This window comes from Osmerus mordax, chromosome 16, assembly GCF_038355195.1.
Source record: "Osmerus mordax isolate fOsmMor3 chromosome 16, fOsmMor3.pri, whole genome shotgun sequence".
Classification (NCBI taxonomy): Eukaryota; Metazoa; Chordata; class Actinopteri; order Osmeriformes; family Osmeridae; genus Osmerus; species Osmerus mordax.
This window is the reverse complement of record NC_090065.1, coordinates 11,227,298-11,252,742: the sequence shown is the minus strand read 5'-3', so window position 1 is coordinate 11,252,742 and position 25,445 is coordinate 11,227,298. Positions and strand designations below refer to the sequence as shown.

General features: G+C 49.2%; 2 protein-coding genes across 2 annotated transcripts in view; both read left to right on the top strand.

Moving 5' to 3' along the window:
• insra (insulin receptor a) overlaps positions 1-10,284 on the top strand; it is a 33,848-nt gene extending 23,564 nt beyond the window's left edge. The window contains exons 8-21 of the mRNA XM_067253032.1: positions 189-439; positions 1,509-1,676; positions 2,236-2,434; positions 3,086-3,375; positions 3,612-3,751; positions 4,385-4,544; positions 5,043-5,145; positions 5,251-5,318; positions 5,639-5,868; positions 7,224-7,334; positions 7,520-7,679; positions 7,828-7,957; positions 8,191-8,325; positions 8,749-10,284. Of these exons, the coding sequence (XP_067109133.1) occupies positions 189-439; positions 1,509-1,676; positions 2,236-2,434; positions 3,086-3,375; positions 3,612-3,751; positions 4,385-4,544; positions 5,043-5,145; positions 5,251-5,318; positions 5,639-5,868; positions 7,224-7,334; positions 7,520-7,679; positions 7,828-7,957; positions 8,191-8,325; positions 8,749-9,109 (2,506 nt within the window). The 3' untranslated portion in view covers positions 9,110-10,284. The remainder of the gene's footprint in view (positions 1-188; positions 440-1,508; positions 1,677-2,235; positions 2,435-3,085; positions 3,376-3,611; positions 3,752-4,384; positions 4,545-5,042; positions 5,146-5,250; positions 5,319-5,638; positions 5,869-7,223; positions 7,335-7,519; positions 7,680-7,827; positions 7,958-8,190; positions 8,326-8,748) is intronic.
• Positions 10,285-12,715: 2,431 nt separating this feature from the next.
• On the top strand, positions 12,716-25,445 carry LOC136959489 (rho guanine nucleotide exchange factor 18-like). Its single transcript, XM_067253832.1, has 21 exons — positions 12,716-12,848; positions 15,808-15,869; positions 15,978-16,102; positions 16,194-16,306; positions 16,791-16,931; positions 17,168-17,418; positions 18,405-18,530; positions 18,646-18,763; positions 19,148-19,396; positions 19,870-19,946; positions 20,062-20,240; positions 20,706-20,782; positions 20,940-21,125; positions 21,373-21,513; positions 21,744-21,862; positions 21,952-22,011; positions 22,228-22,275; positions 22,382-22,840; positions 23,342-23,684; positions 23,885-23,989; positions 24,339-25,445. Exons 3-21 carry the CDS (start codon positions 16,038-16,040, stop codon positions 24,488-24,490), a joined length of 3,009 nt encoding a protein of 1,002 aa, XP_067109933.1. The 5' UTR covers positions 12,716-12,848; positions 15,808-15,869; positions 15,978-16,037; the 3' UTR covers positions 24,491-25,445.

Below are 25,445 nucleotides of genomic sequence, written 5' to 3'. Positions count from 1 at the left end.
CCCATTCCCGAGTCCACGCAATAATAATAACTGTTTTTGTTTAGACTACGAAAGCAACATACGACCTCTTGATCCACAGTCAAAAGGTTCTAACCACTAACCCAACTTCTGTATTACATTGTTAGGGTTAAAAAAAATAGGAATACTAAAAGTGCTCTCCCCTGCCTCCCTGCCCCTCCTTCGTCCAGGCCCTACAAGAACGTGACAGAGTTTGACGGTCAGGACGCCTGCGGCTCCAACAGCTGGGTGATCGCCGACGTGGACCCGCCCCCCCGCGCCACCGACGGGAAGGACCAGATGGAGCCGGGCCACCTCATCCACCCCCTGAAGCCCTGGACGCAGTACGCCATCATGGTAAAGACCCAGCTGTCCGCCTCCGACGACCACCAGGTGCGCGGCGCCAAGAGCGAGATCATCTACGTGCGCACCAACGCCACAAGTAAGGCTTCTTACTCTTGTGTTTGTTCTTATTTGATTCATTTTGTCCTGAATCTGCTTTCGATCGAGTGGTTTCAAATCTGTTCCCTGCAGTGAAGCGTTGTTGTTGTTGTTGTTGTTGTTAATAAGAGGTCCATCTGTGGAACTTTCCGGAATGTAACTCTGTCCATGAACTAGCCCGGAATTCAACTGTGCAGCTGCAACTGTTGCAGTACTGTGTCGAAAGAGAGTAAGCTACCTGTTACAGGACTGTGGTTGCAAATGTTTGCGCTGCAACCACCAGGGCAGAGCTGGCACAATTTCTCTCCCCCCCCCCCCCCCCCCCCCAGGGCACCGACTGCCTGCCTCTACCTACTGTTATGTGTCAGTGCCATCAGTCAAGTCTCTCACACACAGCCTCTAATTCTTGAGTGGCAGCTCCCGTGGGCCTCGCCCAGATATCCTGCGTCTTGTTTGGGGTGTTTACGAAGCCCAGTGTCTGGTATTACACTCTGTCTCCTCCTTCCTGATAAACCACAATCCGGCACGCCAGCTGACTTCCAGGGTTGCTGGATACGGGGCCGGCGGGGGCAGCCGGGCACATACCCATCTGGTTTCTTCCATCACCACCTGCCGATGTAGTCTGGGTTCACGAAATGTGTCACGGCAGCCCTTGCATAACCAGTTTGACAGTCCGTCAGTCAGTCAGTCAGGGGACTGGGGGGAAGCTGTCATTAGACATGTGGCGTGTGTCCTGAAACCCAAGTCTGACAATGTGGTTGGACTGGTATGAAAACACACACGGCACGCAGGGGACACGATGACAATGATGTGGGATGGTGCATTGTCAACAGGTCCTGCTGCCACCCCCCCCCACCCCCACCTCCTACCTCTTGTGCTCGGGTGCAGACAGTCAACTTCCTAAACAACAAACAGAAGTGTCCCAAAGTGTTCTGCTGTGATCTTGGGATTCAAGGACACCTCTCTCAACACTGTCAACACACGCTCTCTCACACAGACTTTAAAATGGCTCATGCACAGCGTGAATAAACTTGTCTTGCCCCCCCCCGTCCCCCTTCTTCCATCCCCAGAGCCATCAGTGCCACTGGACCCCATCTCCTCCTCCAACTCCTCCTCCCACATCATCCTGAAGTGGAAGCCGCCCAATGACCCCAACGGTCAGATCACCCACTACCTGGTCTTCTGTCAACGCCAGCCAGAGGCCAGCGAGCTCTACAAGTTTGACTACTGTCAAAAGGGTAAATGTGCGTCTGTGGTGTGTGATGTGTGCGTCCTGAGGGAGGAGGGGGGGCTGTAAGAAACTCGTAGACAAACCTACATGTGAGGGGCATTCTAGATATACATTTACTGTAGATGCAGATATAGACGTTTTTTCTGCTCAAGGGATTGTATCCACCGATGCATCGCATTCACAGCCTGACCTTCACCACACATACAAAGAGAAACTTTCTGTTTGGAACTTTGAGTCCCTCACGTCTCCGAAGTCTGTAGTCTGAAGGGGAGTTGTGTCAGAGGATATTAATCTCATCTAGAGATACCAACCCAACTATGATGACAGGTCCCTTTGGCGGTGTTGGATCCGTGTGTGTGTGATGGATCAGTGTGTGTGTGTGTGTGTGTGTGTGTGTGTGTGTGTGACGGATCAGTGTGTGTGTGTGTGTGTGTGTGACGGATCAGTGCGTGCGTGATGGATCTGTGTGTGTGAGTGATGGATCTGTGTGTGTGTGTGTGTGTGTTTAGTTGCCTGTTAGTGTGCCCCCCCTCCCTCACTCTCTGGTGCTGTGTGTCCCCGTCCAGGGATGAAGCTCCCGTCGAGGATGCCCACCCAGGTGGACAGTGACGAGGAGCACAAATGGAACCAGACGGAGGACCAGGGCCAGGGGGGGCGCTGCTGCGCCTGCCCCAAGACCGACAAGGAGCTGAAGAAGGAGGCGGAGGACTCGGAGTACCGCAAGACCTTCGAGAACTACCTCCACAACGAGGTGTTTGAGATCAAGTAAGTCCACGCTGCTCTCCCCGATGGGTTGGTTCTGTGCTGTCGGGCTGGGTTAGACAGACTCATCTAAAGGCTCCTTTTGATAGCATTTACTGAAGGTAGTTGGGTTGTCACACTGTTCCCCTCTCTGTTATTGGCGTTGGTGCAGTCTCTTTATACAATCAGCACGGTCTGAATACTGGGTTAGGGTTTTTCCATTTTGGAAATATGATATGATCCAATCTCTTGAACTCCCCCTAGTGTTTAAAGGTGTTCAAATCCATCTCGGACTCTTTATACAATGCATAACATATGTTTTTATCCACAGTGAGATACATGGGGGGGATTTGAAACCTGGGACCTGTGTTTTAATATCTACTGTATGTAGAGATGTTAAATGTGTATTTATTGTGACAAAGATGGCGAAGAGCGACTTTACATTTACATTTAGTCATTTAGCAGACGCTCTTATCCAGAGCGACTTACAGTAAGTACAGGGACATTCCCCCGAGGCAAGTAGGGTGAAGTGCCTTGCCCAAGGACACAACGTCAGTTGGCATGACCGGGAATCGAACTGGCAACCTTCGGATTACTAGTCCGACTCCCTCACCGCTCAGCCACCTGACTCCCTCACTGACTTTGACCCATCCCTCTCGTCTCTCTCTCCTTCAGAACCTCCCGGCAACGGCGCTCGGCGGTGGGCATAGCCAACCGGACGCTGCCGTTCCTGACCACGCCCCCCAGCCTGCTGGAGGGCGGGGCCACCACGCGCAGCCCCGAGGAGGGGGAGGAGTTTGAGAGCACCAAGATCGTGCTGACCGTGAAGGCCAAGGAGACCACGACCATCTCCAGCCTGCGCCACTTCACCAGCTACCAGATCGAGGTCCACGCCTGCAACCACCTCACAGACCAGACGCGCTGCAGCATGGCGGCCTACGTGAGCGCCCGCACCATGCCCGAGGGTACGGACACACAGCCTTTAAAAAAAGAAATCCTATTCATTCGTTTCTAATTATTCCATACTCGACAGTGAATGAAGGAGCCCGTGGGGGTTAGCTAGACGACTTATCGAATTGAAGATATTGACGTCGTAGGGGGGAAAAGGGAGGTTCGTGAAAAGGGGATGAATCGTGGAACTTGTCTCGCGCAATCGTCGTGTCGAGGTTTGCGTGTGATTGCGTGCGTGTCCCCCCTGCAGATAAAGCGGATGACATCCCGGGGCCCATCACCTTTGAGGTGTCCGAAGACACTGTGCGCGTCAGGTGGCAGGAGCCCAAGGCGCCCAATGGCATGATCATCCTGTATGAGGTCCACTACAGGAGACTGGTCGACTCTGAGGTGAGGGTTCGCACCACACGCCCATAGAAGTGAACACAGACACACACAAACGCTTGCACGCACAGTACCTTTCCGCGGATTTTTCATCGTGTGACATTTTAGGCACACTCTCACAGATAAACACTCAAGCATGAATACACCATGCACACATACGCAAACTCCTGAATATGATTTTGATATGGGTTTAACTTGCTTTGCTAACATTACAGACATGCGAGTACTTCAATTTTGCCGAGAAACTACAGTCTGTATTACGGAGTATCGGAGCTCTCTGTGTCCTTCTGAGGAAAACAGTAGCACTGCATTTTAGTTAGTTACCATGGTGACGGCAGTGCACCTAGTGTCTCTGGGCTGAAGACTTGTTTACCTTCGAAAACAAACAGAAAAACAAAACACTTGGGGGAGATGTTCCACCTTACACGTAGCAACATGTTTTCGACCAAGCCTTCTCAACACGGGTATGGTGTGTCTTAATGGGCGATACGGGCCGGTGCTTTGACAACTCACCAAAATATGTCATTTCATCTCTGGTTTGTATTTCGAGAATGTTGTTTTTCAGGCCCTTTTGGACATCTGCCTGTCTCTTTCCCATGGCTCCTCCTCCTCACCTGGTGCCTGGGTTTCTGTCCGCAGGAGTCCCACCACTGTGTGTCCAGGAACAGCTACCGGGAGGCCAAGGGCTGCAAGCTGCGCGTGGTGCACCATGGGAACTACACGGTGCGGATCCGCGCCACCTCGCTGGCGGGCAATGGCTCCTGGACCGAGCCCAGCTACTTCTACGTTCAGGACCCCCGTAAGCGCCGCCGCCGTTTCACAGCATCACGAGATCGTCGCTGTCCTCGACCGCGTGGGCTTTCATAAACTCCTAGTTATGGGATAGGTGTGACGGGACAATCCAGCTTTCTGCCAGGGCTCACTGCGACTCTGCACAGTCTAGTACACAGATGATCGACGTTTTGATCGTTTTCGAAACAGTCTGTTTTGGTATCTCTCTCTCTGAGGGGGTCAGATGGCTGAGCGGTTAGTGAATCGGGCTAGTAATCAGAAGGTTGCCGGTTCAATTCCCGACCGTGCAAAATTACGTTGTGTCCTTGGGCAAGGCACTTTACCCTACTTGCCTCGGGGAGAATGTCCCTGTACTTACTGTAAGTCGCTCTGGATAAGAGCGTCTGCTAAATAACTAAATGTAAATGTCTCATTTCCAGTGTATATTTTGCACATGCAGAATGTCCATGTACAACGCTTTACTGACGTTGAACTCTTGTCTTGGATGCGTGGTTGTGTGTGTCAGGGGGGGACCTGGACGGCGTGGTGAGGATCATCATCGGGCCGGTCATCTGCATCATCCTGCTGATTCTGGTAGCCGCCGGAGGGTTCTTCATGTTCAAGAAGAAGTACGTGTTTTTAGTCCCCTTATCGCTCGCTTTGGCGAGGAGCCGCACACGTGTGTGTGTGTGTGTCGTTGTCTGGTTCCAACACTTCGTTGTGTTTCTGCTCAGGCAAACCCAGGGCCCGAGCGGACCCATCTACGCCTCGTCCAACCCCGAGTACCTCAGCGCCAACGACGGTAAGGACAGACCTCCTCCTCGTCCCCTCGTCTTAGGGGCGTCCCCGGAAGAGCTCGTCGACGTCACACTGACATACACGGAACATCGAAACGTGACACGCGTTTTAGAACTGTTTGACTGCAGATCAAGCAGTCGCAAGTTCAGAAGAAAGCGACCCTACACCGTGTAGGGTCGCTTTGGATGAAAGCGTCAATGAATAAATCCCCGTACATCAGAATAATAACCACCATATACTGCAGAGCGATACAACGTTATACATCGCGACTGATCGTGACCGCTAAACGGACATGCTGACATGGTGTGTGTGTGTGTTCTGCAGTGTACGAGCCTGACGACTGGGAGGTACCGAGAGACAAGATCAACATCCTGCGTGAGCTGGGCCAGGGCTCGTTCGGCATGGTGTACGAAGGCATCGCCAAGGACATCGTCAAGGGCGAGGGCGAGTCGCACGTGGCGGTGAAGACGGTCAACGAGTCGGCCAGCCTGCGCGAGCGGATCGAGTTCCTCAACGAGGCCTCGGTCATGAAGGCCTTCACGTGTCACCATGTGGTAAGGACACCTGCACGGGAGGAGCTGGACACAGCAGCCGCCCCGCCCACCAGGGCTGCGCAGCGCTGTAAAACACACGTACCTAACACCTGAAGTAAAAAGAGAACAGTCATGCAGGAAGCAAAACAGGTTCTGGGTTCATCCGATTGTTCAGGAAGAGCTGCGCCTGTATTAGAGGACTCTGCAATGTTGTGTAGGTAGCTAGATGCATTAGGCCTGTCATATTTGCATTTTTTTATATTCACGGATCCAGAAAATTCCGGATCTGTGAAAGAGCAGATATACAAATAGCAATAGAGTGCTATATCTGCAGGGGGACTTCAAGAACCAATAACAGTCCTCGGATCATCGTCATAAGTGTCCTGTTTGCCACCGGTGTTCCGGTAAAGAAAGTACACACAGCCTTCAGGAAGGAGACAGTTGGAGGAGGTTAGACTTTGCTTTTGTCCTTGAGAATCAAAAGATCTGGGGAAGTGAAAGAAGGCCATCATAGGATAATAATAATAATAAAACATTTTATTTAAAGTCGCCTTTCTCGGCACTCAAGGACACCGCACAGGATACAAAATCCATTTAAAAACATCAAAATAAAGAATACAACAACATTAAAAACAACAGAAGAAGGCAGAGTAATTGACATTAAATGGAATATGCAGTTTTAAACAGATGGGTTTTGAGTTCCGATTTGAAATGGGGGAATGAATCAGTATCTCTGAGTTGGGGTGGTTGTGAATTCCAGAAACGGGGAGCAGAGCGGCTGAATGCTCTACTCCCCATGGTGGTGAGACGGGCAGAGGGGACAGACAGGTGTATGGAGGAAGAGGATTGAATGTAAACAGGAGGATTTTGAATTGTATACGGAACTGAACCGGGAGCCAGTGGAGCTGTCGCAAGACAGGAATGATGCCATGCGTGGCTTTGTGGGGCTCGGAATAGATGGTATTCGGAGGTGCGAGGACGTGCCCTGCTGAGAAGGGATGTCGCTATAACAACAAATGGGGCTCCAGCCATATATTTCATGATGTACATGTCCATGCATGCCCTTGGTCAGGAATCCTGCACAAGCCCTGTTTGAATTGTGTGTGTACTTCTGTCCGTCTGTGTGTGTGTTTGTGCTAGTCCACATCAATGAGGACACTAATGGGCTGATCCTACAATGCCGAGGGGGTATATATATTTACAGTTACTTTAAATTTCCCACGGCCATTGTATCACCGCCCTATTTTCTTGTTGTTTGTTCACTTGAACAACAAAGGTAACCTGCTTCATCTGGTACGGACCAGAGTATACAGATACACCACACTGTGTTTTATGTCTGTCTTGATAACCATATTTGGTCACATCCTTCCTCCCAGGTGAGACTTATGGGCGTGGTGTCGAAGGGCCAGCCCACGTTGGTCGTCATGGAGTTGATGACCCACGGCGACCTGAAGAGCTACCTGCGCTGTCTCCGGCCCGACTCTGAGGTAACCGCTCCACTGGGTCGAGAGGTGCACAGCAGGATTTGTATGATCTTGCACGAATGAAAACGAGCGCTGTGATCTAAAGCCAACTAAAGAGCGCCCCGTTTCTAAACCGGCTGAACGCCAGTAGAGTAAACGACTTTTGGGTGTGAAGGGAGACAGTGTCTGACAGCTGTCCCGTGTTCCAGAACAACCCGGGCCGCCCCCCGCCCACGCTAAAGGAGATGATCCAGATGGCGGCGGAGATCGCGGACGGGATGGCCTACCTCAACGCCAAGAAGTTTGTCCACAGAGACCTGGCGGCCAGGAACTGCATGGTGGCGCAAGACCTCACTGTCAAGATAGGAGGTACGCCCCCTCTGAACGCCCCCTCTGAACGCCAAGTTCCACGATGAGTCAAAGACAGCTGGTTCATGACCAGATACTAGTGTCCTACCCCACAGTGTGCTAGTTACTAATCAGCCATCTCCTGTGTGTGCGTGTGTGTGTGTCTTAGACTTCGGCATGACGCGGGACATCTATGAGACGGATTACTACAGGAAAGGAGGAAAGGGCCTCCTCCCTGTCAGATGGATGGCGCCCGAGTCCCTCAAGGACGGCGTGTTCACCGCCCACTCAGACTGCTGGTGAGTGTGTGTGTGAGTGTGTGTTTGGGTTGTGTGATAAGCTGGACACGACAAGAAAGCCAACCCTTAAGCCAAAGAGGTTTTCCTTTTTTACCTTAAACAACCTCTACTTTCTAAGACGGAAGGGCTTATCCCACAGGTAAAGATGATCTCATTGACCGTCCTCCTGTGTCCTCTCAAACCCTGTGTGTGTGTGCCGTGTTTGTTTTTTTTTGTCACTTGCGGTGCCACAGGTCGTTCGGGGTGGTGTTATGGGAGATTAGCACCTTGGCAGAGCAGCCATACCAGGGCCTGTCCAACGAGCAGGTGCTGAAGTTTGTCATGGATGGCGGTTACCTGGATCGCCCCGACAACTGTGCAGACAGACTGTAAGTAGACTGTAAACTCGTTTTTGTAACTGCGGCGTGGGGGCACTCGCGGACAACAATCTCTTAAGGTTTGCCAGCGACGGTCAGAGATACGCCGTTTAGGTTCCCAGCGCTACTTTGCTCACTCAGAATGTGCAATCCAGATGGATTGGTTGGATTGCATGCAAGTCATTGTCAAGCAATAAGAAACAGACACTTTTGTAAACAGACGAGAGGGTGAGAGCTGTGAGCTTCCTTAGCTCAGTGGAAAGCAGAAAACGTAGAACAAGTATTATTTTAAAAACATTAAGTAATAATAATCGAAATTCCTACAATGACATCAATTCAATGACATCCCCTCAAGTATTATTTTCAAAACATTAAATAATAATCAAAATTCCTACAATGACATCAATTCAATGACATCCCTTCCTCCTCCCCCAGACACAACCTGATGCAGATGTGCTGGCAGTACAACCCCAAGATGCGGCCCATGTTCCAGGAGATCATCGAGATGCTCCGGGAGGACCTGCACCCGTCCTTCCAGGAGGTGTCCTTCTACTACAGCGAGGAGAACAAGCCGCCCGAGACGGAGGACTTTGACCTGGACCTGGAGAACATGGAGAGCATCCCACTGGACCCGTGCTCCTACTCCCACCGGGGGGAGGAGGGCTCGGACCACGACGAGGCGGGCTCCTCGGTGGGCCTGCGGGCCAGCTACGAGGAGCACATCCCCTACACGCACATGAACGGCGGGAAAACGAACGGACGAATACTAGCCCTCCCCCGCTCCAGCCCCTCCTAACATACCCTTTCATCCCTTCCCCCGCCCCCACACACAGATGCATAGATATAAATATATATATTTTTGTTTCGTTCTGTCATTTTTATACAGATGTCACTTTTATCACTCTCTTCAGAGGTCCCTCGAAGCATATCTCAGGATGTTTTTTTTCTTCTTCTCAAGATGCCACATACACACACACTACAGTACGTCCACTCAGGACAGGACTAAGACCAAGCTCTCGCTCCTCTTTCTAGTCCATGATTGGGTTTTGTTTTGTTAGTTTTTTTTTTTGTCGTTTTTATATATTGCCAAGTTTGCAAGACTGGGCGGATGGATGGATACAACTGTGAAATAAACTCTTTGACAACCAGAAGGCTGCTAAACCCATGACTCAAAGACAGTCGCCCGTCGCCCCCCCCCACCCTTATCCCTTGCTATGTACAGTATGAATGGGTTTTTCTCCCTGGGTTGTCTGGTTAAAAGTGCTCTTCTCTGTCTGTGGCCTACATCCTCGTCATGGAAGTGTGTCTGAATTGTTGTACTTAATGTGTCGTCAAAAACCAGTCACTGATGTTTTAATGGCCTTGGGAACTGTCAAATGGTTCAAGGATGTCCATCGTCGAACAAACTCTTATCTACTGGAGAAGCTAGTTTAAGACTCCACACCCTGCAGTATTCCAAACATCACACACACACAAATGAACAGATATATCTTTTGGGTTATATTATTAATTTATTTACTTTTCTCATTTTCTTTTTTGAGTTTTCACATTTACAGCTGAAGGATATTTAAATGGTTTCAAGAAAAAAACAAAAAAACAAAAAACATTTGACAAACGAGTTCCTCCAATTGACCAATAGCTGCTTCTTTGGTATATTTTAGTGGGTATAGAAGATATAAATATATATAAATATATTATTGATGTTTTTGTACATAGACGATATGTTGTCATTCATGAGGTATTTCCGGTCGTAGAATGTTTTTACATGTTAGTCTTATGTTTATTTTGTTCTCTAATTCAGAAATCATACTAATTATCATTTTTGACTTTTTGATCAACCAACAGCACTTGGTCTTTATTTTCTATCAGATGCACGGAAAGCAGGAGTAATGGCGTCTATGGCTTCAGATGTCTGCCCTTGAATATCAAGATCAAATAAAAAATCTGCTGTAAATAAAGCAGCAAGGTGCATTCATGACTAGAGACTGAAACATTTCTCTTCTCTTTCCTCACATCATGCTCCTTACAAAAGGCACTTGTTCTAAATACTTATTTGTGTGATGCTGTGTCATGAAGATACCAGCTAAGCTGTGTGTAATATGTGTGAAATGATTTAAACATCTGTTAGATTTATGGAGCCTTTATTGTAGCTGGTGTTATTTGGTCATAACACCATGGACTGGTATCTTAGCAAAAGGTTAAAAAAAGTACAGCTCCAATATTCCTCAGATGATTTCCTCCCAATATCTTTATGGAAAAGGTTTGTCTCTATGGAACCATCTCCAACAGTTCAAACATGCTGCTTATTTTCCTGCAATGTGTTCCCATTACCACATGAGGTCAGTGTTGAATACTGATCATTACTCAAACTGGACTCCCCAGTGCAATGCCTATCCGCACAAAATCTCCACATACAAGTTATTTTGCGTAAAACTCCTCAAGGTTGACATGTTGATCACGTGTCTAGATACAGCTTGTCACAGGATCTCAGTTTTGTATGTTTTGCATGATTGATGCTGACCTTTTTTTTTTTACACACGTAGTTGACCTATTAAGTGAGTAAACACATTCCAAATGTCATGTGACAGCTCGAGTCCAGCAGCACATTGTGTCTATCAAGTTCTCCAGTGCTAGTTACACTCACAGCCCTGACATGACCATGGCCTCTGTCTTTTATTTTCTCCCAATAGCCTATTTCTTGTATCCTAACTGTGCTCATAAAGGCAGATCTTGATGGCTCACTGGGTCATTGGGTTAACGCCGAGACAAGACAGATTCAACGGATTTTTCAAGGATTCAGAAAACATTTGATACAAACAATTGGAACAGAAATGTGAACATATAGCAACACGTTTATTTCACAGATTTCTCAAATGTGATTTTCCAATAGAATCTGATAAAGGACTACTTAGGTAACAACTCTTCTTTCTGTGCGTCTCTCGGCTGCCTTCTCTCTGTCCACCCTGGTTCTTCTGCTTCCTCTTCATCTCCTCATCCCCCCACTGGATGACCTCGTCCCAGCCGTTCCAGCTCACCCAGTACTCGTCATCCGCCCAGGACACGCCGGCCTCCAAGTTCACACTCCTCTTACGACGGAATGGCATGGCGCCCTGGTCTGGTAGGGGTGAGCTACTATACCAGCGTGGGTCCCTTTCCTGTATTTGTTTCTTCCCTGTCAGGGTCGGAGGAGGGCACCGGAGCTTGGACCCACCCTGGCCCTTCTGACGTCCCTTTGAACCTTTCTTCTTAGTGGGTTCCTTCCCCTGACTTTTCCCCTTACTCCCATTGGGAAGGGGAGGAGCAGGGTTCGAGGTTGAGGAGGTGTAGGGGATCCACTCCTCCCTCCTCTTAGGTGGAACCCTGCCCCCTCCAAGAGGGGCTCGGCCTGGCTCTGCTGACCCGCCTCCAGGCAGGCGAATGGTAACAATTGGCTCATTGCTTCCTGAGAGTCGATCGCTGCCTCTGTTCATGACTTCGGTCTTCAGTGGTGCCTTGCCTCTCCTCAGGATGGTGACTCTAGCAGGCTCAGGGTCCCTAACCTTGCAAATGGAGCGAGGGCTCCTATCCCCACAGCCATGCTCTGCTTTGAGCCCAATTGATACTTTACTCTTACCTCTCTGTATTGCAACGTCGCCGGTTGCTGAGTTCAAAGAGTCCACCCACACCTTCCCAGAGTCTCTCTTTAGTGTGTGCTCAACCATCTTTGCAAAGGTTTCCCTCTGCTCAGGCTTCATGTCTGTTTTTCTTTCCCTGCATACGCCAGTCATCTTCAAAACATATACACTTTGTTTAGGGAAAAACTATTAGAAGATATGGTGTTTGAATAGACATGTATATATTTATTTGTTAACTTATCAATAAAGCTAGATAGTAAAAAGCTAAAATTTTCAGAGCTTGTTTTAATTTTTTACAAATAAGTAGGCTAGTTGTCTAGAATAAAATAATTTTAAAATAAATTAAATGTCTTACCTTATACTACTCTGACATTGCTCCTATTGTAGCGGTAAATTGTTTGTGATTGAAGCAATGAACAAACAACTTGTATTTTATTTGGTTTCCATGGTCACTGTCGGAAGCTAACTATATGGTGACGTATGAGGCTCCCCATAGAATTTTGGGATCACGGATTTGTGTTTGCAGTTGTTTAAAGTATATCATTCGTGGCCAATTTTAAACTGGGATGGTAAAATGAAGATTTTCCTGTAATTTATGAAAAAGTTGTTAACATTTTATTGTGCGAAATGTCTCTTTAAATAGCAGGTCTTGTGGAATTAACTTCGCGGAATGTCCTGCATTCAACCGTTTTACGAAAAACGATTCCCATAATGCTTTGAGAGGGAAGGAAACACTCATCCAGGGTTGGAATTTCCTCACTTCATTTTTGTCTGTCTGTGCACTTGTTCGCCAGAAACATCACAGGGCACTTTGTAGCCTAGCCATTACACTTATCACTTTTTCTGGACCTACGCATTTGATGCAAAGTTACACTTTTATATTTCTTTACCCATCGCGCCGGGATTATTTCGATTTTTAAGGTAGGCTACAAGACTTGACAATTCTTTTGACATGAGGGATTTCATTGTATTTAGACATGTTGATTTTTTCAAGGAAATATCTATTAGAAACTAAAAGATTTCATTTTTTTTTTTTAAATGTTTATCGACGAAACATGTAGGACAGCACTTGTGTATCTTGCAGGGGCTGGTTGGCTAGCTAAGCTAGTGTTTTGATCTCCAAGCAGTACGCCTGGAAAAAAAGTTATCCACTGAATTAGCTTATGCTAAACTGTTCTACAAACAACGTGTGTTTTTCAAGGTCAACAGTTCGAAGACTGAAAGTTGTCTTCGGTGACGGGCTGATATGCTTTACAGCATCTATAGTCTATTCCTTTTCCATATGAAGCCATCAGACCCTAGGTAAACATGCACCTGTTATTTCCGGTCACGTCTGGCAATTTCCCTTTATCAGGTGTTCCTTATTGGGATTTAATGTGGTAAAATGTACCTTCCGTTCATCATGTGGATGATGATGATGATGATGATGATGATGATGATCTAATTAGACACAAACGATTGAAACATGTTTCAGTATCACCCATGTCTCATGTCGTACTTTGCCCTCAGCGCACTGTACAGTTGAACAAGGTGGTGGATGCTGATGTGTACGGGTTTGAGGCTACATGAGTAGAACTAGACGGGCCATGTTCTATGTGCGGCATCGTTCTACTAAATCTGATGCACTTGATGCTAAAGTGAGAGGAAAAAAGCCGGGGGCAGACCAGTCATTAAAGTGCCAGTTGCATTTTCCTGTCCAGAACCCCCTGATGGTAGGTCACATGGTTCATGATTATAATTAGGCCGAGCTGTGCCTGGCCTTACACTGCATTACACACACCTCACATAATTCCTCTATGCCCTCAAGGATTTACGTTCTTCATAAGGTTTCACTTGCGCACACACACTTCCAATTCATAGATTTAGATTTTGTTAATATGTAAACTGTCAAGGCTGCAGCCAGCATGTTGAGAATGTAGTGGTCATGATGATGTAGCAGCAATGAACTCATTGGAATGGGAGGTTGTTTGAATACCAAACAACTGAACCAACATTTAAGGAAACCCATTAACTTGAGATAACAGTCCTGTGTGTAGGCAATTCGTTTCTGTTACTGTTACTGAGAAAGTAAATAGTGACATGTTAATTAACCATTTGTTTCCGTGCAGCACTAGACTAAATAGTCAGGCCTACTTCATAAAACTGATACTGTCCCACTGTACTGTAGAGTAAAAATGTTCACAAGGCTAGTAAAGGTAAACTTCATTAGTTATTATTAAGACACAGTTGAACTTAGCAAAACTGTTCTTTTTTTTCTTTAAATCTGGGATACTTGGCAGACTTGCTGGTCTTGTTTTGACTAGTAAAGGGACTGACCTGTATTTCATGCTAGTCAGATGACTGGGTAGAGGTGTGGCTAACAAAATGGGAGGGGTGGAGCCCAAATCACAAAAAAATGGCTAAACATAAGACAGTGTTGCCTCATAAAAGTTGCTATACCCAACAAACATGTAGGCCTATTACATGGAAACGTTGCCAAGGCTAGCCTGTTGGCTTTGTTAAATAGGTTTCATAGTCCATAGCCTAGATTTCGTTTTTTCATTTGTGGTGCGGGTGTGAGCTTTAGTTTGCTGGGTGCCAGACCGTATCATTCATATGTCCTCTCTTGTACAGCAGAAATAAACATTGTGTACATAGCAGGTTTGCTTGAGGCTGTAGTAAGCAAGTTAGGTGTGTTACCAACCACAATGTGTGTGTTTTGTCATTCAACTAGTGCTGCTCTTTCCTTTCACATTCTCATGTTACCAGACTCCCTGATTTCAACCCCACTGGCCTTGCTCACATCACCCTGACAACCTGGCAGTTTACTCCAGACACATCCTCTTGCCAAGAACACATTCATATAGAAAATACAACTTTTTATCCTCTCCCAGTTGTCAATTATATGAATGGATCTGAAAATACTTCTGTATTTCCTTCAATAGGAAGTTCTGAGAAGAGCCTTCATATAAGGGTATGTTGGTTTCTCCAATTGCCATGACTTGGACTGTATCGACCAAATAAGTGCTAACCTTAGCCTATTTCTTAAGCTTTTGGAGTATGTTTGATTTTGATCACACTGCAGTTATTGGACTGATTTGTTTACGTTGAATAAGACAAGCATTCTCCAAGCATAAGTATTGGAACATGTTCAATCTGTAAGCTATTTCTACTGACGATTTACAGTTGAGGGTAGGGCACATTCTCACACACACACACACACACACACACACACACACATTCAATAAATAGGTGACATTGGCCTGTTTGCTTTATCTGGGACACAGTTTTGCTTCTTGGCTGAGATTGCCATCAATAGGCTATTTAGCTCTGGGTCAGTAGAACTCAGCATTAGTGTTCCAGCTTGAAAACCTTTTTCTGTCTTTACGCTTTCTAAACACTTGACTGATATATCAATTGCTCAACAGCGAAAATCTATCTAGCTACATCCATTATTGCTACAATTAAGGGATATCCTTATTGATGGATGTTGACTTGGGACTGAACTCTAAAAGGGGGTTTGTCCCCCAACCTGCTGCCTCGCCCAGCTCAGATATGTATCTGAGTGCACAGGTGAGATAAGAGGCATCAAGCAACCCAAGCATGATCTTAGCTACTGTACTGTGCGACATATTGTCCAAGTGTGTCCCTTTTTGAATGAATGGAGATAAAGGGATAGTTTTTTTCCAGGATTTTGCTGATCCATCCTAGCATATGTTCCGGTCTGTGTGTTTTAAGCCTAATGTTTATTTTCTCTCTTGGCTATGTGCTTCTGAGCTGGTCTGACTTGAGATGAGCTGTCTGCCAAACCAGTTTGCGACTCCACAGGGCAACATCTGTTTTGGAGTTGCAACAGACTGTCACGAACACAACATTCATTCTCTGATCCTTTCCCATGCAGGTCTTATTTAGGGTTTGATTGATGGAAATGAGTCAGCAGTAACTGAGGGACCATTTCACGAGGTAGGTTTCTATTTCTAGGTAGCTAATCGTCACTACCCAATCCCAGTCCTTTGTGTTGATGTCTCTCTTACTCCCCTTTCTGTCGCTCTCTCTCTGTGTCTTGTCCAGGGGACAGCCGTAGTCCCCCAGCCTCCCCATGGCCTCCTCAACACCCCCCTCAGCCCCGGCATGACCGTCATGTCTGCACGACCCAGCCCAGAGCTCGACACCTCCACTCTCCACACCAGCTTCAAGTAGGCGTTGGTATCCCCGAGTGCGCATAGCGACAGCAAGCAAATCCGACGGTGTTACTCGTGTACTCAAGTCGAGTCCCCCTCTTCCCAGATCCCGCCCCGTGCCGATGGAAGAGCTCGACGGCCCGAGGGCCAAGCTGTTCGCCGAAGAAGCCGCCGTTTCCCCGGCCCCTGCCGTCGCGGCGGACTCCATCAACCCAGAAGGTCAGACAGTGCCTGCAGGATGAGGTCGTGTTGACAGGCTCCCTCAGAGTTCCAGCCAGCAGACATCTGACTGGGAGTGTGAGCGCTGTTAGGCTCCGCTCAGCAGGCCTCTCTCTCTCTCCCTCCCTCTCTCTCCCTCTCTCTCCCTCCCTCTCTCTCCCTCTCCCTCCCTCCCTCCCTCTCTCTCCCTCTCTCTCCCTCTCTCTCCTCTCTCTCTCTCTCTCTCTCTCTCTCTCTCTCTCTCTCTCTCTCTCTCTCTCTCTCTCTCTCTCTCTCTCTCTCTCAGAGTTGAAACAGGGAATTCTGACCCTCCAAATCAACCACTTTACCATTATTCTCATTACTATTATTATTTTACGACCACCACTCCTATTAGAACGTTCTACTATTCTACTCCATGACAACACACACACACATGAAACCTGTTGATCTGTAGAGCTTGCTGTAGAGCTTGTGAGCACCATGCCATGTTCCGACCCCGCAGATGCCCACTATGTGGCCCTGCAAAGTGAGCTGGAGGCCGACGCCCAGGACCTGGAGGAGGAGTCCTGGAGCGTGGCGGTGGAGCAGCCGTACCTCAAGAGCCTCGGCAAGGAGGAGGTCAAGAGACAGGACGTCATCTACGGTGGGTGGGGCCCCGCCTGAGGGGCAGCCCATGGGAGGGGGGGGGGGGGGGGGGGAGGAATGTAAGGTCAGACCGCTGTCTGCTGACCACAGTTCTGACAGGTTTGACCACAGTGGGGAAACGAACACACTCGTGCCGCAGAACGGAAAAGGTAGCCGTTTGACGTGTGATTGGTGGACCGGGAGGTGTAAATGCCAGCGATGGTCACCGTGCGTGTCGTGTGTCGTGCCCTTCAGAGCTGATCGTGACGGAGCTCCACCACGTGCGCACGCTCAAGCTGCTGCTGCGGGTGTACCTGCACGAGCTGCAGGGGGCCCTGCAGATGGAGGAAGCCAAGCTGGAGCGCCTGTTCCCCGCCGTGCACACCCTGCTGCAGCTCCACCAGGCGCTGCTGGATCACCTCAAGCACTGCAGGCTGCAGGCTCTGGAGCCCCACAGCTCCGTCAACTACCGCATCTCCCACCTGGGGGATATCCTCATCGCTCAGGTAACCCGGGGAGGGGAGGGGAGAGGGAGGGGGGGAGGTGTGGGCTCCTGGTTATGGAGGTGTTTGGGGGAACGGTCGTCGTTTTGCATTCTCTCCCTTTTGGTTCTGCTTCCCATTCTTTGATTCGTTCTGGGTTTTGCTGCCTCCTCCTAACCCGGTTTATTTTTCCTCCCCTTTCTTCTCTTCTCTCTCGACCTTCACTTTCTGTTATTAACTCTCATCTATCTTGAGTTTCTTTCTTTCTCTTTCTCTTTCTTCTTTTTCTCTCTCCATGCTGAGCCGTCAACAACATTTCAGGTGTCCTCAAGAATGGTTGGTATGATCGGAGGGAGGGACCTTCCCTCCCTGAGGGAGAAATGCTGCTGTATCACTGACGAGGAACACTTCACTTCCCCTCCGCGTCTCTTTCACTGCTAAACCACGATATCAGGAAACAAAGCGCCCTTTAGAATACTCTTCCCAAACCCCTCACCAGCCAAACCTGCCTCAGTTGCTTCAGCAGGACCAGCAAGGAGTCTGTCACACTGTGCACAATGTATTAACCAGCATACTTTGCAGATGTGACCTACAAGCTTTCAAACATCCTGTACTGAAAGTCTGTTCATTTGAGTGGACAGGCTGGGGGGTTCCCGGGGGAGGACGTCTGTAGTTGGGGGAGTCAGGTGGCTGAGTCAGGTGGCTGAGCGGTGAGGGAATCGGGCTAGTAATCCGAAGGTTGCCAGTTCGATTCCCGGTCATGCCAACTGACGTTGTGTCCTTGGGCAAGGCACTTCACCCTACTTGCCTCGGGGGGAATGTCCCTGTACTTACTGTAAGTCGCTCTGGATAAGAGCGTCTGCTAAATGACTAAATGTAAATGTAGTTGGGCGTGCGTTTGAAGGGAAACCGTTTGTGTGACTCTCTTTTGTAAGTCGCTTTGGATAAAAGCGTCTGCTAAATGACTACATGTAAATGTCATGTAAATGTGTGACGTCCTCTTTGTGTAGTTCTCAGGTGAGCAGGGGGAGAGGATGAGGGACAGCTACGGTGTGTTCTGCGGTCACCACAACGACGCCATCAGCCTCTACAAAGAGCAGCTCCAGAACAACAAGAAGTTCCAGAACTTGATACGGGTGAGTCTGCGGAAGCGATTTTTTTTCGAGAGCGTTTCAGCAACAGCGCTCGAGGAAATGTCAGTAAAGTCACATTATTGACCGGAGGGGTTATTTGTTTTTCACATTTGTGTAGAAAATCGGTCAGTTGCCCATCGTACAGCGGCGAGGGATCCCAGAGTGCATTCTGTTAGTGACACAGCGAATTACAAAGTACCCAGTTTTGGTGGAACGCATCATTCAGTACACTGAAGGTAACCATCCAGCCAAGCATTCACCCCACCTTCCCCTCTAATACCATAAAGACAGTGGTGTGGTCCGCGCCATACACAGGCTCACATTGTATACCCACAAGGATTCCCACGATATAAAAGTAGTGGTAAGCGGATGCAGCTGGGAGGAAGGGGGCCTTGGCAAGTGGACAGTACTGTATGCTTACCATATTAGACAACACTGTGTACAGGTTAGTTATAGCAGGTATACTATACCTTAGTGTCCTGCAGACCTCTTCAGTCCACTGTATGGAATATGCTATCTCTGAATATATGTCTCTGTATACGATATCAGATATACTGTGTCTAACGAAGCGGATGATTACAGTTGTTCTTGTCCACTTCCTCTCCACACGCTCGCGGCAGCAGACACGGAGGAGCATGACTCTCTTGTGCAGGCCCTGGGCCTCATCAAGCACACCATCTCCCAGGTGGACTCCCAGGTCCACGAGTACGAGACGGCGGCCCGGCTGAGGGAGATAGCGTCCCGGCTGGAGCCCAAGCCCCAGGGCCGGACGAAGGACGGCAGGGCCTTCCGCCGCGAGGACGTCGCCCGCCGCACGCTCCTCCACGAGGGGCCGCTCACCTGGAAGGCACCCTCCGGCCGACAGAAAGGTGAGCCCAGCGGGGCCAGGTGCCACTCCTGCCCCATCAGATATCTGGAGTGAACTCTGTACCGGATGGTGCAAGACAGGTCTCTGCTGTACTCTGAACCATATGGAAATAATAAGTGTTTTTTTAAGTGGTCCATCAGTATTGTGGGGGGGGCCTGAGGTGAATGTGTGCTCTGGAGGCTGGCTAGAGAGATGGCCTGAGGTGAATGTGTGCTCTGGAGGCTGGCTAGAGAGATGGCCTGAGGTGAATGTGTGCTCTGGAGGCTGGCTAGAGAGATGGCCTGTGGTGAATGTGTGCTCTGGAGGCTGGCTAGAGAGATGGCCTGAGGTGAATGTGTGCTCTGGAGGCTGGCTAGAGAGATGGCCTGAGGTGAATGTGTGCTCTGGAGGCTGGCTAGAGAGATGGCCTGTGGTGAATGTGTGCTCTGGAGGCTGGCTGGAGGTGTCGCTGACGTAACCGTCTCGTCTCCTCAGACATCCATGTTGTGCTGCTGTCAGACGTGCTCCTGATGTTACAAGACAAGGACCAGAAGCTGACGTTCGCCATCCTGGTGAGTCTCGCACGACTCCCGTCGAGAATCGGAAAAGCGCCATTGTCTGTGACCATGTTATTGGATGGCCTGATTGGCGAACATGCTGATGTAGCTGCGCTTGGCGTCCCCTCAGGACAACAAGCCGTCGGTGGTGTCCCTCCAGAGGCTCATCGTCAGGGAGATGGCTCTGGAGGGCCGCGGCATGTTCCTCATCTGCGCCACGTCCAGCATGCCGGAGATGTACGAGATCTACGCGGGCTCCAAACAGGAGTGTGAAACCTGGATGACCCTCATACGGGGTGCCGTGGACAGGTAGGAGAGGGGGGGGGGGGGGGAGAGAGGGGGAGGGAGGGAGGAGGGAGGAGGGGGGAGGGGGGAGGGGGGGAGGGAGGGAGGGAGGGGGAGGGAGGGAGGGGGAGGGAGGGGGAGGGGGAGGGAGGGGGGAGGGAGGGAGGGAGGGAGGGGGACACGGGGAGGTCGAGGACAAAACAAAAACACTGACCATGTATGGTGCCTTTTGTAAGTATTGGTATGAATGTTTTTAATTGTTCTGGCTCTAATACAGACCAAAATGTCCTTGCCCTAAAGCTAACTGTTTGCATTTCATCCACCATAGTCATTCATTCAAAGCCAGAGTACTGCACTACAACATGAATTGCTTCACTGTCCTAATATTTACCCGGGGCACTGGGGAGGATTCTGTCTGGCTTGCAGACCATTGACCACAATATGTAAAAGGAGATTGTCTATGGGATTGGTGGCCTGTGTGTGTTCTAGTTGTCCAGAGGGGGAGGAGGAGCTGTGCAGTGAGCAGGAGGAGGCAGCCAGAGTTTCCAGACTGAAAGACTTCCAGGGTGAGAGACAGACGCGAGGCCCGTCAACACATTTCCCCCCCATCAAGGAGGAGGCAAACTCTTTTCAGATTTTTTTGTTTAAGGATTCGCTGCGATTCGTTCTGTGTCAGCATCGTACCATTTGAATGGCAGCTGGATTGACCCCGTTTCTTCTCAGAGCGCCTGTTGGAGAAGGATGCCCAGGTCGTCCTGAGCCTGGCGGAAAAGCTGCAGATCTTCACCGAGTTTGCCGAGCTGGTGCCGGGCGTGGAGGACGCCACCTCCCACTCCCGCCTGCTGCTGACGGGCCACGCCTCCGACCTCCAGCAGGGGGAGCAGCTGCTCCGGGGAGCCATCACCGACGGTAGGGGAGGGCACACGCAACAAGGCTCTTAGTTTAGCATCTGGACCACAGGACAAGAATACCAGCTCAAGAACAATATGTGCTTTGAGAATTCGAATTTATAAATGACATTTCGGTCCCACAGGGGAATAATCGATATCAATTAAATACAGATGGTAAAAAAAAGAAATGCCTTGGGACATTGTTGACTGTGGCATTGGTATATTGTGTGTATCTATATATATATATATATAATGTGTATTCTCAGTGGAGATCCTCCAGAATCTTCTGTTGTCCACCTGGAGGATGCCCTCCCCTCCCAGGGAGGAGAGCCAGGACATGGGGGGGGTCAGGAGGGCTGACACCTTCGGGGGCTTCGACTGCAAGTCCTCCAACACACCAGTCAAGAGTACGGCGTTTTATTGTCAACCCCTCATACCACACCAATCCTTCTCTCTCTTCTCTACTCAGTATACTCTAAATACTATCTCTTTTCTTTCGAAGCATCTTACACCCAAGTTACAGTTGTCGTGGAAATGTTAGTGGGGTTTACAAGTCTGTATTATGTTGGTGTACTTTGTAATTGGGTATTTCTGCATGCCATTTCCTCATTGGCTGTCCCGATGCGTGTCTTCCCAGATGGCAGTGTGGGTGAGAGGCCTGCCAGCGACGAGGGCAGCCCCGTGGAGGGAGTTCTGTGTTTGACCTCCGACCCCCAGCTTCAGAACCCCGACCCCTCGGAGAGCGTTGAACTGTCGGTGAGCTGGAGTAGACTCCCTGGTAGGCAAAAGTGAGAGGGTCACTGGGAGTTGTAGTCCTGAACCTGTGTGTTCTTCTGTGTCTCAAGGCTGATGAAACTACATCCTTCTGGGACCCTGCCTGCTCCAGTGTCTTCCCCGAGGCTGAGGTAACTAATCCTGGATGACCCATAAACACTGTCATTTAAATGGCTTTTTCTAGGGTGGTGAGCCCAAAGCCAAGTCATATTAATAGTGTTGCGTTAGAACGTATTATAGCTGGAACATACAGCCCACATTATTTAGGGTTAAGCTGAATATTGAACTTGCGGGTTTAAATGCAGTGTATTTTCAGTTTTTCGCTCTCATTTTCTGTCCGTCTCTAGTTCTTCGACAGAGTGCTGAAGCTCTCCCAGAGGCTGTACAGCCTGCAGGTGAGCCACCTCACAGCTCCCACCAGTCCAATCACCCCCCAACTTCTACACACGCCTACTTCACACAGCGCGCTCACGCTCCCCCCCCCCGCACCCCCCTTTGCAGGCCATCGTCTCCCAGCAGGACAGCCACATGGCCCTGCTGTCGTCGGAGCGCGAGCGCCCAGCCCGCCAGCGCGGCAGCGTGCTCCTGGAGCAGGAGAAGCAGAGGAACCTGGAGAAGCAGCGCGAGGAGCTGGCCAGCTTCCACAAGCTGCAGGCGCAGCAGCGGCAGGAGCAGGCGCGCTGGGAGCGCGAGGCGGAGCGCCAGCGGCTGCAGGCGGAGGAGGACGAGGCCCAGCTCCGCCTGCGGGAGGAGGAGAGCCAGCGGCGGGCCGAGCTGCTGGCGGAGGAGAGGGCGGAGCTTGAGAGGCAGCGGGAGGCGTACCAGCATGACCTGGAGAGGCTGAGGGAGTCGACGAGGGCCGTGGAGAAGGAGAGGGAGCGGCTGGAGATGCAGAAGAAGCTGAAGAAGCACAACACCATCTCCAACCCCGGACACTTCAACTATGAGGCGGCAGCACAGGTGGGGGAACACTGGGGGGGGGGGGGGGGGGGGGTGCGGGGGGTTCAGGGATCCATGTCTGGAACCTGTGGGGTATTTTCTGGACTATGGTGGCGTGATTGTTTTAATTCTGTGAATTTTTTACTGAAAGATGGAGCAATGAGGGTTTTAAAAATTGAAGTGAAAACACTATGTACTCAGATGTTAACAGCTGAATGTAGACTGACGATATTCAGTTCTCTGTATCACCAAGATCCTTCATCTCTCTTTGTGCTCCTGATGTCTGATAAGACCTCCATGGAGAGGAACGTTGTCACGGTCTTTGTCATCTAATCTCTCCAGCTGCAAATAAGCATTGATAACTTTGAAACATTTAGTCTGGGTCCTTGACAAGATAGTAGCTTTGCACTCTTGACTATTCAAACTCAAAAGTACTACAAACAAATATAGGCACACATTTGTACACTTGTATGACACAGCTCCTTCTGAGTGTCCTAACCGTATCGTATCTCTGTCTCTCAGAACCTCACCAGCCACCAGTCCTTCCGGGGAGATCTCCTCGCGGGCCCCCGAGACGCCAACCTCTCCCTCCGGCCCACGAGGACGCGTGTCCGGCCTAGCATCCCCAGCATACCCGTCAGTGGAGCCTTCCTGGAGGTGCCCCCCGAGGTGCCTCCCCGCAAGGAGAGCATCAGCCCCCTGCCGGTCAAGGCTGAGGTGCCCCTCCACCTGGTCAGCACCACCAACCAGGCCTTCAAGCCGGGGCAGGTCCAGCAGCAGATCCCCACCAAGCTGGCGGCCCTCAGCAAGGGCAAGGAGAAGAGCGCCAAGGCCAAAGGCTCTCACCAGCGCACGCACAGTGCAGGTCAGAGGCATGCTGGGAGCTTGCTTTGTAGTTCTTTTGGGGGATTGTCGAAATTCCAGGTGGCGAAGGAGTCTTATTGTCTTTTGAAGTGATCGGTGGGTTCAAGTGAGGCCGTCTTGTTAAAAGACGTGGTATCCTATGATCCACGGTCATGTCTTTTTGGGGGGCCAGATTCTGACGCCGTCTCATTCTTCCTCCAGCCACCATAGAAGTGAGTCAGGTGCTGCCAATCCGGATGACGGTAAAAGAAGGTGGAAGTCTACGGGCCAAAAGGACCGAGAGCCCAAAAAGCATCCGCCATTCTGGTAAGACATGACCAGGGGCCAGGAGTTGGCAGGTTCAGTACAGCATGCCTGTCAAAACTCCTGGACCTCTGATTCCATAAGCTTGTATGTATATATGCTTCCTCTCAGTGTCCATGCATGGTGTCGATGTACATTGAATATGAAAAGATTGCTGCATTACATGGAACCATTTCAATGAGCATTTGTTGAAGAACCAAGTTTGGTCAAGTTCTGTTCGGAACCCTAAATGGTTCTTTCTGACCTGAAAAGGGTCCAGACGTGAAACCGTACCAACCTGAAAGTGGTTCTACCATCTCTTTTTAGAGTGTCAACATTAAGCTGTGATAACTCTTTTGCGCACGTGTGGCAGATTGTTTCATAGCCCCTGAGGTGCCCGCCAACGTCAAGCCGTCTCAGTCCTTCAGCGTCCACAAGAGGAGCAGCCTGGACTCTCCACCCGAGCCCCCTCCCTTCCCCAAAGACATCGCCCAGCCCAGCCAGGAGACAGTGGTCTTCCTGTAAGACCGCTCACACGACGACAGAACCAGGAACAACATCCCCAATGAGGAGATGGATGATCAATGGAAGCAGACAAAGAATGAATACAGTATGAAGACTTAAGTCGGTACACACACTTTAAACGGTGCACGTTAACACCATGAAACGCGGTGAGAAAACATGTTGTGAGTGATGATTGAAAGCACAGAAAAGCTTTGTTTTTAGCCTTTAATATTGGACTGTAAAGATGAGTCGAACCCGAATTCTAGCAATAGGTTGATTTTGAAGAGTTCCATTGTACCAAAGACCTTTTTCTCCTTATGTGCTTTTGTCGTCTTTTACAAAGTAGACCGAAACCTTCAGCACTCTTAAGTCTTTAAATCTTTTTAAATATACGCTTTTTCAAATGTTAAAGTGGTTGCCTTGTTTGCCTGCGCGCAGATTTGAAGTGCCATGCACATTGTGTGTAAAATGAAGCTCTTTTAAATTGTACGGGTGGTCTTCCAGTTAACGATATGTCTTAATCAAATTATGCTGAATTTAGGGAACTAAATGTACCTCTTACTGTAGGTATGAGGACACTATGGGCATTTTATATTTGTCTATATTTTACAATGTGAATAATTACTTATTTTAAATGCCAATTCATTGTGGTTTCTCTTCTGTTGTGGACTATCTCATTGCATTTTGTGCACTTCTTCGTGCTGTCAAACACTTTCTGCCATAGTATCAACACTAAACATGGATGTTGTTAATCAATGTTCAGTTTGAATAATTTCACCACAGGCAGCTGCCTTTTACAGTATAAGTAACAATGTACAGAAAAATGGTCTGACAGTAAGACTGAGTCAGTCAGGATAAGCATAGGAAACGGACTAGAGCCAAGATTGTAAATAATGTTAAGATAAATGAAATGTTTTCAGTCAGGTTTGGTTGCCATCCGTGCCACCCTGTTGAGTCACCGATCCATAGCTCATGG